Source organism: Sprattus sprattus (assembly GCF_963457725.1).
Source record: "Sprattus sprattus genome assembly, chromosome: 16".
In the NCBI taxonomy this organism is placed as follows: Eukaryota; Metazoa; Chordata; class Actinopteri; order Clupeiformes; family Clupeidae; genus Sprattus; species Sprattus sprattus.
Genome location: NC_137914.1, coordinates 28,330,097 through 28,342,258, shown reverse-complemented (window position 1 = coordinate 28,342,258; position 12,162 = coordinate 28,330,097). Strand labels below are relative to the sequence as shown.

The 12,162-nt window shown below is 40.5% G+C and overlaps 1 protein-coding gene across 1 annotated transcript; it reads left to right on the top strand.

Moving 5' to 3' along the window:
- The first annotated feature begins 2,731 nt into the window (after positions 1-2,731).
- Positions 2,732-6,030, top strand: ppiaa (peptidylprolyl isomerase Aa (cyclophilin A)). The gene is made up of 5 exons (XM_080854294.1): positions 2,732-2,864; positions 4,661-4,691; positions 4,778-4,866; positions 5,433-5,605; positions 5,688-6,030. The coding sequence occupies exons 1-5, from the start codon at positions 2,796-2,798 to the stop codon at positions 5,818-5,820; spliced, it is 495 nt and encodes a 164-aa protein (XP_080710420.1). The 5' UTR covers positions 2,732-2,795; the 3' UTR covers positions 5,821-6,030.
- Positions 6,031-12,162: the final 6,132 nt, after the last annotated feature.

Here is a 12,162-nt window from a genome sequence, read left to right as displayed (position 1 = left end):
ATAAATCTGGTATTTACAGTTGGCCTACTGTTCCACAGCCGACACATACATTTGATTTGTTTTACAACCTTTCAATAGTGTAGGCTATTCCTATCTCCTCGATTCGGCTTCAAAACGTACCTTTAGCCTCACAATAATACTGCAATTGCAGTAGGTTGCAGTTTAAACAGCCTTTTTAAAGGCTATTGAAATCTCTTCTGTCTGTTTGCAGTAGCCTACATCCTAATCTTTAATCTTGCCATCTCTTTTCTCTTTCTTCTGAGCTCACCCTTGAGCCAACATGGGTTTTGTATTGTGCAATAAACAAAGTTATTTGATCTCTGGTTTCTGAGCTATTGTTACTTCTTCCCCACCTGCTCCGGTTTGTGGTCTTTGGTGTTTTGTAATTGAAGCATTCTTAATGGGCCTAATTAATCAATACTTCCATGTTTGAAAGTTGCCCTTATTGCCTAATGTTTCATGATTCGTTCTATTCTCATTTTAAATAATGAGTTTGAGTGTACATTTACAAAAGCTCTCTGTACATAATTGATCAATTAGACTAATTGTTTTAAATAATGTCCTATCATCTCCAGCTCTCTGAGGCCCCCTTGTTGAGAACCACTGCTTTGAATTTAGAATTTAAAACATTTAAGACGCCTCCACCTGTCAGTGGATCACAAACTTCCTGATAGACAGGAAGCAGCAAGTGAAGCTGGGTGAAACAACATCCAGCACCCGGTCAGTCAGCACTGGTGCACCTCAGGGATGCGTGCTCTCCCCACTGCTCTTCTCCCTCTAGTCTACACCAACGACTGCACCTCAGGTGACCCGTCTGTTAAACTCCTTAAATTTGCAGACGACACATCAGTCATCGGCCTCATCCGTGATGATGATGAGTCTGCATATAGACAGGAGGTTGAACAGCTGGCCCTGTGGTGGGGTCGCAACAATCTGGAGCTTAACACGCTCAAAACTGTAGATGACAGTGGACCTCAGGAGGAGCCCCCCAGCACTGCCCCCCCCCCCTCACCATACTCAACAGTACTGTGTTGGCTGTTGAATCCTTCAAGTTCCTGGGATCCACAATCTCCCGAGACCTGAAGTGGGAAATCAACATCAACACCATCATCAAGAAGGTCCAGCAGAGGTTGTACTTCCTGCGCCAGCTTAGGTACAATCTGCCTCAGGAGCTGCTGATCCTATTCTACACAGCATTCATTGAGTCTGATTTTGCACATCCATCACTGTCTGGTTTGGATCTGCAACCAAACTGGACAAGAACAGACTTCAACGGACTGTCAGGACTGCAGAAAGGATCATTGGTGCCAACCTGCCCACCATCCAAGACCTGTTCACATCCAGAGTAAAGAAGCGGGCAGGAAAAATAACTGCAGACCCCTCCCACCCTGGACACAACATGTTTCAACTCCTCCCCTCTGGTAGGCGCTACAGATCTCTGTTCGCCAAGACCTCCAGAAACAAGAACAGTTTCTTCCCTCTTGCTGTCTCTCTCCTGAACAGCTAACCCTCTGTGGCACTGTAAAAATAACCAATGTAGAATTACCCCCCCAACCATATCTATTTATTTCACCCTTCCTGTATAACCCAATACCATATAGTATTTATTTATGCCTGCTCTTCCTGGACTCTACACTTTGCACTATTGCTTATATACTCCTTGGATATTTTTTTTTTTAAGACATTGGATTGTTGACCATTGCACTGTTGTATTGTATTGTTTTGCACTATTGTATTGTTTTGCACTGTTGTACTTATTTGCACTGTTGTATTGTTTTGTGTTGTGATGTATATATAATATGTGTAAGCAAGCACACTGAGAGCCACTGCACCAAGACAAATTCCTTGTTTGTGCAAACTAACTTGGCCAATAAAAGCTGATTCTGATTCTGATGCTACATGCATCGCCAGTGTCGCTGCCAATTGTGAGTCCCTGTCTGATGTGAGTCTGCATGCGCAAACACAAACGGTTTACGGCAGAAGGCTCAGGAGCAAACTATCCAAGACGCATGCTCATACATAGTTCAATATCAACGTATCTGGCTTCTCATAACGCATAATGTAGGTTTATTTAACGTAGTGTTTTATCATTTTGTCAACGGTTTACAGCATAAGGCCTAACATCGACGTATGGGGCTAGTCTTCACGCATAATGTGGGTATATTTACTGGTATATTTAATTGTGTTGTAAACGGTGAACAGCTAAGGCTCAACGTCAACATATGGGGCTATGTTGTATTACTGTTACTAGTAATGAATGCACTGCTTAACTAATAATTCAATAAACATGAAGCTTAACATCATAAACATTTCAAACGTAAACAAATGCGCTTGTCATTCCACTTCATGCTGTAGGCTACACCATAGACATCATATATGATGTCTATGAGCTACACCACCAGCATTACCTGGCTCGTTGTACTACTAAAGTGTCGCAAAGTGACGCATGCGGACTCACATCAGGCAGGGACTCACATTTGGCAGCGACAGCCATATTGGTCGTGTGGGGATGATTCCATCGAGTTAAAGGAGTGTGACGCAAAGCTGTACACACGCCTCTGGCTGATCTGGTTGGTTATTAAAATGTCGGTCATTGGAAAAAACGAATAGATGCGGCTCATTTGAAACACATTACCTGCAATGACATTCAAGAGCTGTCATTGGTGAGACTAGTCTAGACGCCGCCCCATTCTCTTTCTTATTTCACTGACGCCTTTTGTCTGTCTTTCTCGATTCCCACATTTCCGGAAGGCCCACGCGGTGCAATTGTTTCAACAGTTTTATTCTCGTAAAAGATGGCAAACCCCAAAGTTTTCTTTGACCTAACGGCTGGTGGCAAGCCAGTTGGCAGAGTAATAATGGAGGTAAGTTGTAGACTGATTTCAGATGAGTGATTCTTAATTGCGTAATACAAAACGATGCTGGCTGGAGGATTAGCTTTGCTAATGAAATGTTGGGTCTAATGTTAGCTCCTCAGGCTTTTTAACGTTCAACTTAATCCACTTGGCTAGTAACGTAGTCCTGAATGTTCTTGCGGAACCAAATTGAAATGATTTAGCTTTTGCACGTAGAGTTTTACCAAGCAGGCACCTTTGGTTTGGCAAATCGCAAGCGCAGCTTAAAAGTACAGAAACGTGGTTGGACAAGCTGGCTAACGGGCTCTGCGGCATTGGATAACTGACTAACGTTGACTACAGTGTCTCAACAACTAATTTCATATCCTAAGCGGAAATTGGGTAGTTCGAGTATTTAAATGATTGTAATTGATATTACATTTGTATATTATAGCGGCACTAGTTTTGTGATGCTTTGATGTTAGAACTAGTCTTGCGCCGCTCCTTGTTCCGGCAACACAATGAATGAATGAAAGACTGACCAGTAACGTTAGCTACTGTGTTATTGCCCTGTTATTTTGTGGGATTCGCTCACCACCCCACATCATTATCTTCAAATCAGTTGAGGTCGGCAAATGATCAGATATAATACTATGTATGCTTGTTTTGTAATATTTTTTGGAAGTTCCTAGTGATGGGCGACTTCAAAACCTAAAGGCGGAAAGTGCCTTGAAAGTACCAGAGAATTTCAAATGGGGGAGTAGTTTCCACACAAACTTCCGGGTTTCCAAGGGAGCGCTCGCGAGTCCAAAAGGAATGGGGGTCTATGCAGCTTTCACCCTAAATTCTCATTTTTAACGAGTATAATTTTTTCCCCTTAGAATTTGTTTTATTATTTTTTTTAGACATATCGCACCATACAAATAAAACAGCACAGCTTTAATTTTTTAAGGATGTGATTAGTTTTAAAGATTTAGTGATGCTGGTGACCTCACTGAACCACTTTACCGCATGCGCTACACTTTGGTGACAAGCCAAGTCGTCCTCGGCTCTGAGCAAGTTCAACGTGTTGAAATGACCGCATAGTTGTGTTAACTTTAAAAACTTTTTAACGACTGATGTGTTCTCAAATCTTGAATTTACTTGTCATTTTAGGCTTGGTATAATGTCTCTGGTTTGGAGTACACCAGGGAGCTAACGTCAACTCGCTGTTGATGAAACATGCCAGAGGTTCAGGCAGCGTCTGTTTGCTTGCAAGCTTAAGAAATCTATGTTAAATTAAATGCGTTATTGCATTGGTTCTGTGTATTTCACTTGTTGAATACATAGACATTGATTGGCTGAGGTGTCCATGCTCTAGGGTTTGCATAAAGCATTTTTATTTAGTGGTTTGTTAAAATGTTCGACTACTTAATAGCATTAACTTTTGTAATGAAAAATAAATAGGACTCGTCTCTGAGCTCATAGTCAAGTAGGCCAACATTAACGGTTATGCAAAATAGGAGTCTGACCATCAACAGTTATGTATGCACGTAGCCTATTTATATTTTAGCCTATAAGTTGAATATTAAGGACAACCTTGGTCTGTAATATCTTTTATAAAATGGATGTTTGATGCAAAAACACCCAATGCACTCAAAGCATGGAAAACCATCAAAGTGTCAAAACAATGTGTTTTATTTATTTAAATTCTTGTTGTCAGGCTCATAAATAAACCTTACTTTGTTATAAAAGTGTACACGTGTGTATATATGTTTAAATGTGTACCTTGCATTGTATTGTATTCTGCACTAAGTGTGATCACAAATTGTGTTATCTTTCCGTAGCTAAGAGCTGATGTTGTCCCCAAAACAGCAGGTAAATTTGCATTTCATTTGCAACTAATTTTTCAAGTTCAAGCATACATTGTTGCTGATCCCCTCCTGTGTTGGCCGAACGTGTAGAGAACTTCAGGCAGCTGTGCACAGGAGCCCCTGGGTTTGGCTACAAGGGATCAACCTTCCATCGTGTCATCCCAGAATTCATGTGCCAGGTGAGCTACAGGGCTTTCTGGATTGAAAGGTGTACATTCTCACTTGGGAAATGACATGGTCAACTTTTCTCTCTACCAGCAGCATTCTAAGGGAATGACTTGCTTAAATCACCTTTTTAACTTGCTAGCTTGTGAAAATATGCTAAGTGGATTATTATTAAGATGCTTACCTTGTGAGATTATCAAACATTTGGTGGTGTATTGTACTCCAAAGCTGTTTTTTTTTTTTTTTTTTGAGCAGCAGTGAAGTGTTTTTGAATAAAACTAGCAACCTACACATTTAGAGAGCTTGCAAAAACCAGCAACAGCCAAGTTGGCACTGATTAAAAACTTGCTAGAAAGGTAACTGGTGTCTTGGTATTGCAGTTGGATATGTGCAGAACTGCTTGGTACATAGCCTGGACAGCTAGTGGGAAGGACCGGGCTGTTGGTCTCTCTTTTTGGTGGCCATACAGCATCAAAATGAATTTTCTGATGCCAAAACCAGTTGCCTGCAAAACATGACTCAAGAGTTGCACATTTCTGTGTAGTGTTGCTTTAATGAAGATCTGTCTTGATTTCTCCAGGGTGGTGACTTCACAAGACACGACGGAACTGGTGGCAAGTCAATCTATGGGAACAAATTTGCAGATGAGAACTTCACCCTGAAGCACACTGTTCCCGGAATCCTTTCCATGGCCAACGCTGGGCCCAACACTAATGGATCCCAGTTCTTCGTCTGCACTGCTAAAACCGCCTGGTGAGTGTCCTTTTTTTTTTTATGTAACCAAAGATGTTGTGTCTTACCATCCCATAACACTGTCTTGTGTTCTGCTTCACAGGCTGGATGGGAAACATGTTGTGTTTGGAAGTGTTGTGGAGGGCATGGATGTTATAAAGGAAGTGGAGAGTTATGGCTCCTCAAGTGGCAAGACCAAGGCCAAAATAGTCGTCGCAGACTGCGGCCAGTTGTAACCCAACATTTTCTACAATCTAGTCTTGAAAATATCCCTGGTCAAAAGTGTTCCGAACATTGAGTTGTGTATTGTGTTTTTTTTTTTTATTATTAAATGTGTGAATCCCTTTTCACAGCCTTTCTCTGTTTGGAATTTGCTTTTTGATGAGTCATATCTGATTAGTCTAATGGCATCTCGCTTGTGAAAATAAAGTATAACTATCTCCAAAGCTGTCAGTTTTGTATTTTTAAGTTGATGTAGATGTCTGAAGGTAGGCTCCCTCTCGAGAATTCTGTGTTCTCTACACGATACATTTGTACACTGCAGGTTCAAATGTGAAGGGTACAATAGCCAATGGAGCAAACGTAATTGCAATTTTCAAAAATCATTATTGGGGAAGGCAGTCCAATGAAAATCCAGCATGGTAACTGAATGTGCAGATCTACTGACAGGTGGAGGACAGACATCTTGGCTGATTCTGGAACACCAGACCACCTGTATTGGATCTGGTGGTAATACAAGTAAACTTTATATGGTCTTTCATGGTCACCTTGAAAAGACCAGGGTTACCACCAATAAAGAGGTGTCAAAGTAAACCAATTACTGCAAGAATGTTGTGTGGTTGCCCTGAAAAGTGCTTAATTACCCATTGGAAATGAATGAGGGATGTTGTGTCAAGCGACATGCTGAGGATCTGCTTTTTGCCCGGTTCAGTGGTGTTTAAGGCTGATTTAGGGTCGCTTTAGGGGCCGTTTACATGAAGCCTAGTTTGTCAAACTAATACAGATAGCCCTATCTGCACACAGTATCCGCAACGATCCGAATCACGATAGAAAGTTAGTAGATTTGAATTGCTACGAGGGGCTGGTGTTCGTCTGCACAGATTTACACAACCTGATATCATTGCCCCACGTGATTGCTCTGCGATCTCCAACAATATATATCACTTGTTCTCCCTCAACATCTCACTCGCGGTGGGTTTCGAATTACCTCATTAAATCAGCCTACTGATTTTTGTTTAGCCTCCCATCTTGATCTAATTCTTTTTATTCAGACGTTACATAACTTTCATGACCACAAATATAAATTGGCCAGCGATTTAATTTGCTTTTTTCTTCATATATTAAAAGCACAATATGCAACAATTATGCATTAGGGTTAGGATAAGCAGTTTAACCTTAAAATAACAGCTTAAACAAAATTTGGGCGCTACAATGACAATATGGAGAATTGCGTCCGTGCCAATGGCATAGCAGGGTCGATAGGCATATAACTGCCTTCTGTAGTTTTGCCTGCCGATGCCCACCGACCTGACTTTGATTACCTTCTGCCGATCTAGTAAGTTAGTCAGTGGGCTGAGACCGTCTATCTTGCTTAGTTCTCGAGTTGATAGTTACCCTGCAGCTGTGAAGCTAATTTTTTGAAGGAAGCTGAACCAGATAATAAGAAACATATAGCCGTTTGTTTCCAACGCGGGAAGTTGCACATTTAATAGTATTTTACGATTAAGTTCTCAAAAATATCATCAAAGTTTTCCGGCGTGACGTCCAATCAAAACCGCGGATTGGGGTATTTCAACCAATTGCGTTTCTCGGTGACGCATCGTCACACCAGGAAATGCACATCGACTTCATCTGCCCCTGGAAAATAGCTGAGAATACAGCTTTGAGGTAAGAATTGTTTAACTTCGAGTGGATATTTCAACACATGACTATTTTTCTTGTCATAAATGAAACCTGTTTAAGGCTACATGTTGTTAATTTCGTCAGTATAGGGTGTGAAACATTGATTACAATAGACGTGAAGCGAGATCCCCTCTCCTCATATTGGCCATAGGCGTCTACTGAACAATTTTCTCCGACAAAGTCTCTCCTCCCGTTAGTCCAAACGACGAGCTTAATTACAACAGTCATACAATTTAAACATTGACAACTGCGTAGCACTTCTGTGAACTAACTTATGTCAAATAATATCTCTACAGGTAGCATCTTAGGCTACAAGACCCCACATGACATCCATCAGATCCCTCGTCCATCTGACTGGTGCAATATATGCCACTTCCTCTCGGTAGGCTTTTTCATATTTTAATTGTTTATTTTTTTCATGCATATGAGGCAACCAGCTGGGAGTAAACCACATGGCAACACAGACAACATTTAGACAGCAAACTCATGCCAATATAATGCATTTACTGTGATGCAGTTTCACATGTAATATGACATGGTTTGTAAAGCAATGTTTGAAATTGCAGTTGCAATACAACGAAGTTATTTTCAGGGGATCTAGTGAAGGTGGGGTCTGTTGTAAAGGTGACCACGTTCAATATAGGCCTAAAGTGCTGGCGGAAAATCCTTTTGTATCCATAGTACGGCCCTTGGGGCTTTATAAAAAAAATTGAAATGACATTTAAAATGAATTGTTCCTCACCCCTGTTGTAATCCCCCTGCTATATTATAGTATATTTTAACGAAGTCCTTTACGTTCAGGAACAAAAACATTGCAGCTGAGTGGGGAAATCCAGAAACCTCCACCCAGAGGTGATCAAGCAGAGCCAGTGGACCTGTGGCCATGAAAAGCCACATCTTGTTAACCTGGCTTAATTTGACTTATTGTCATATAGCCAGTGGACTGTTCTTTTATTTACTTGCGAATCAACGTCACACAAGGAAGGAATACTGCATGTTCCCTTTGTAAGACATTGGTTTCGAGATACTGTTTCTTTTTAATAATGTTCATTTATTGTATCTTGGAAATTATCTGAATAAAATCCAATAACAGTCATCACTGTCCGTGCCTTGCTTTATTCAGGGGTCACTTCTATTAAGGTTATGTGGCACCAGCCTGTCGAGGGCGTTTGGCCTTAAATATTTCACACATCACTGAAGAGGTTCAAGCAGGTGTCAGTGTGGAAGCCATGGACCTTAATGTCTCAGTAATGAAGGAGTTTCATCTACACCATATCTCTGTCATGTCAATGTCTTGAGTTACTTGCTCAAACCCTGTTGGGTACACAGACCTCATATAATACAGGCGAAAAGGAAATCATACTCTGAGTACAAACCTTCACTGTCCTTGGCTGCCTTTTCTTTCCCTTTCGTGCTCTTTCAATGTGTGCTTCATTGGTGAACAGCATGTAGCATTTGCGGTGGTATCCTATTGCAATACTAGCTGGCAATTCCTGGTCTTCTTCAAGATTTAAAGCCTCTAGGGCATTTCTGGCCACTTCCCCCTCTTTGCAGGGTTGCAGGTTCAGCCATGAATGGGCACACTGCAGGAACTTTGACCAACTTATATTTGAAAACTGTACTACTCACTTGACAAAATGAATTTATTTATTAAATGGGAACTTAATTTGCATTATCATACATTAAGAAAGTCATTGACTTTTTAACCATAGAAAATGATTGGAAACGCAAAGATGAGGCAACATCACCTACTCCAAGACTTAAAGTAGAGAAAATGGTGTTTTAACATTCAGTAATAATGTATTACACATTATAGATAATGTGCCTTATCTAAAATAGGTCACTCCAGTTGCAATCTCCCCTGGAGAGAAGAGTATTTGGTAAGGTTCAGCAATAATTATTTCTCCAGACAGCGACACCCGAGGTTGCTTACGTCTTGTTCTCATTGAAACGCACGGTCTCAAATAGTTGCCCTGAAAATTCGGCCGATCAAAAAACAGAGACTTTACAACGATATGTTCGCCAAATGTGCACGAAACGAAGGTGGAAACAAAGCAAATACAGTTTGGTGTATTTTTATGAATCCATCCTTAAAAAATGGGCTTCACAGCTGGACGGTAAGTATTAAATTCACAATTCTGGGGTCCAGCCCACCACCTAAGTAGCTTATTTGCCGTCTTGCTTAGTCTTGTGTTGCACATGATTGATGTTTGACTGTGTAAGGACAGTCGTTGAGTAATTCGTTTGTCATAATGTCAAAGTCAGCACATTTCAAGAGATTTCGTTAGTTTTAGCTGCTAGCATACCTTTAGCGAATAGCTATTAATCCTTAATGCACCTTTAATGTAGAATGGTCGGAGCAAAGCCTCATGGGAAACGCTCAAGCTCAGCCTCTCAATAAAGCAAAAGCATTTAAACAACTCACAGACATGACATGCTGCACTGTTCCAAACTCTTATCAATAGAAAATAAAATTAATTTTCGCATAACCTATAGTCTGCTCTGACCACCGATTGTATTAACCACCATAATGTATTACTGTGCAGATTAAATGTAGGCTTTGCGGTTAGGCTAAACGTTGCTAATTGTAGCTTTTTTTCAGCTGTCTGTAGCAGCGCTAAAGCGCCACTAACAGGCGCAGTGGTGGACAGTAACGAAGTAAATGTAATTAGTTCCTGTATTTAAGTAACATATTTATGTATCCCAAGAAACATTCAAATGCCTGGTCGACGAACCTATTTAGGTCTTTGTGAACAAACTGACACAAAAATTATTTAATTGCCTTGTTCAGCACCACATGTGCACCAGGGGGACCAGCAGGACTTGTTGACAGAAGAGGGAAAAGAGCAAACAGAGAAGCATGTTAGGGAGCAGATTGTCTTTGTGTGTGTTAGGAAAAGGGTTAACCACAGTTACAGATCACAGATAAAGTCCCATTGTGAAGCCAGGCTGCCTGCAGCTTATTCAGTTTTTCCAATAAAGAGCAGCACACACACACAGGCACAGCGCGCGCACACACACACACACACACACACACACACACACACAATAAAATACACAAATTAATTGGGGGGGGGGGGGGGGGGGGGGGGGGGGTCTGCGTTGGGAGAGGAAGGAGGGCAGGTGTGCTGGTGCGTATGGATTAGTTTATATTTGTTGACTGTTGTTTTGTGGGTGGAAAAGATTCATATTTGTGATGTCTTTTTGATAACATGAGTATGTGAAAAGGTTGGTGCAATATTTATCCATATATCTGTACAGGAGACACAGAATGTGTAAATGAAACAATGAATGAACTTGTATCTGTGTGCGCAGGAGTGTGTGTATGTCTGTTTGAGATTGTAATGCTGATTGAATGGAACAATGACTGGTGAAGCCTATGTGTGTTCCTGCCAGAGGTCCTATATATAGCCCCAGCACACGCACATAGCCTTTAGTCTCTGCCTGTGTCTGCACCTGTACTGTGGAGGTCTCCCCCGGAGCATGCATTTGAAGGTAAGGATACACAATGTTTGTGTTAGCAGGAGATGAGCATTATTTAATTTAATTTCATATTTAGGAGCTTTCCAAGCTCCCTTTTAGAAGAACTATTTTAAAATATTACCTTCACAATATGTTTTGAAATATTATAAAAGCATTTGCAATTTGATATTTTTTTCTCTAAATGACCAACCCTTTCTTGTTGTTCTGATGAATATTTTATTTCTAAATGTAAGTAAGTAAGATAATAATGTAACACCCTGTGTGGAAGAAGCATACACGTCAAGTGTAGATATTGAAATATAAAATGAAATATAAACTGCTATCATTCTCTGTGTCAAATGCTGAGTGAAACAGAAGTGGGGTTTCGAAATGACTTTTTACTGGATGGATGATGGGGAGAATATATTGAAACCTAATGCCCATGAGGTCTCCAAAAGACATTAGAGATAACAAGAAAACAATCACCTTACATAATGGCAAGAAGGAATCTGATCCACCTGAGAGTGTTGTATTTTTAGAATATGTAGGCTATTTGTTTGACTAGTTAGATGCTTTGAGAAAAATGAATAATTTCTGTGAAACTCCAAGGCTCTGTCATCAATAACTGAAATGTAAACAGCTGTATTAACCAATTAGCCAAAAAATGACATCCCTGCTAGTCAGTGTTCACAATGTGGACTCGTACAGCAGCCAATGTTACTAACTAGCACTTTTGAAGAGTAAACTATATGATTTGCATTTCCTGAAGGAAATACCAAAATAAATAAATTAAAATGAAAACAAATATAAAGTAAAAGAAAAGATATTTAATGAATGCGCAGAGAGGGGGGTAAGAAGAGCCAAGCCATGAGAGGGCAGTTGAGATGGGGAAAGTGATAAAGAGAAACAAAGAAATTTAGAAAGATAGATAGATAAAGAGGGAGGAAAAGAGAGTGTGTGTTTCTTATCTTTCCCTCTCCAGTGAATTGTCCATCCTCCTCAGTTGTGCCAACCCTTGAACACGTTATAAACATGCACACTACCCTCAAATCAGTCCACAGGTTCCAACACTGGTACCTTAAATGCATCCAGATCTATAAACGTCCAACGTACTCTTGAGTATAGTTGTGTTCATTCCATTTTAGTGCAGTGCTTTGCAATATGTGCGCTGTAATAATGCACTGTTATGATAAGTTCTAATAAAAAGAGGACAT

Bases quoted from the DNA above. Each gene is read 5' to 3' on its own strand.
- ppiaa (XM_080854294.1), top strand. From the start codon at position 2,796: ATGGCAAACCCCAAAGTTTTCTTTGACCTAACGGCTGGTGGCAAGCCA. The intron at 2,865-4,660 runs GTAAGTTGTAGA...ATCTTTCCGTAG, and splicing joins TTGGCAGAGTAATAATGGAG to CTAAGAGCTGATGTTGTCCC. The intron at 5,606-5,687 runs GTGAGTGTCCTT...TCTGCTTCACAG, and splicing joins TGCACTGCTAAAACCGCCTG to GCTGGATGGGAAACATGTTG.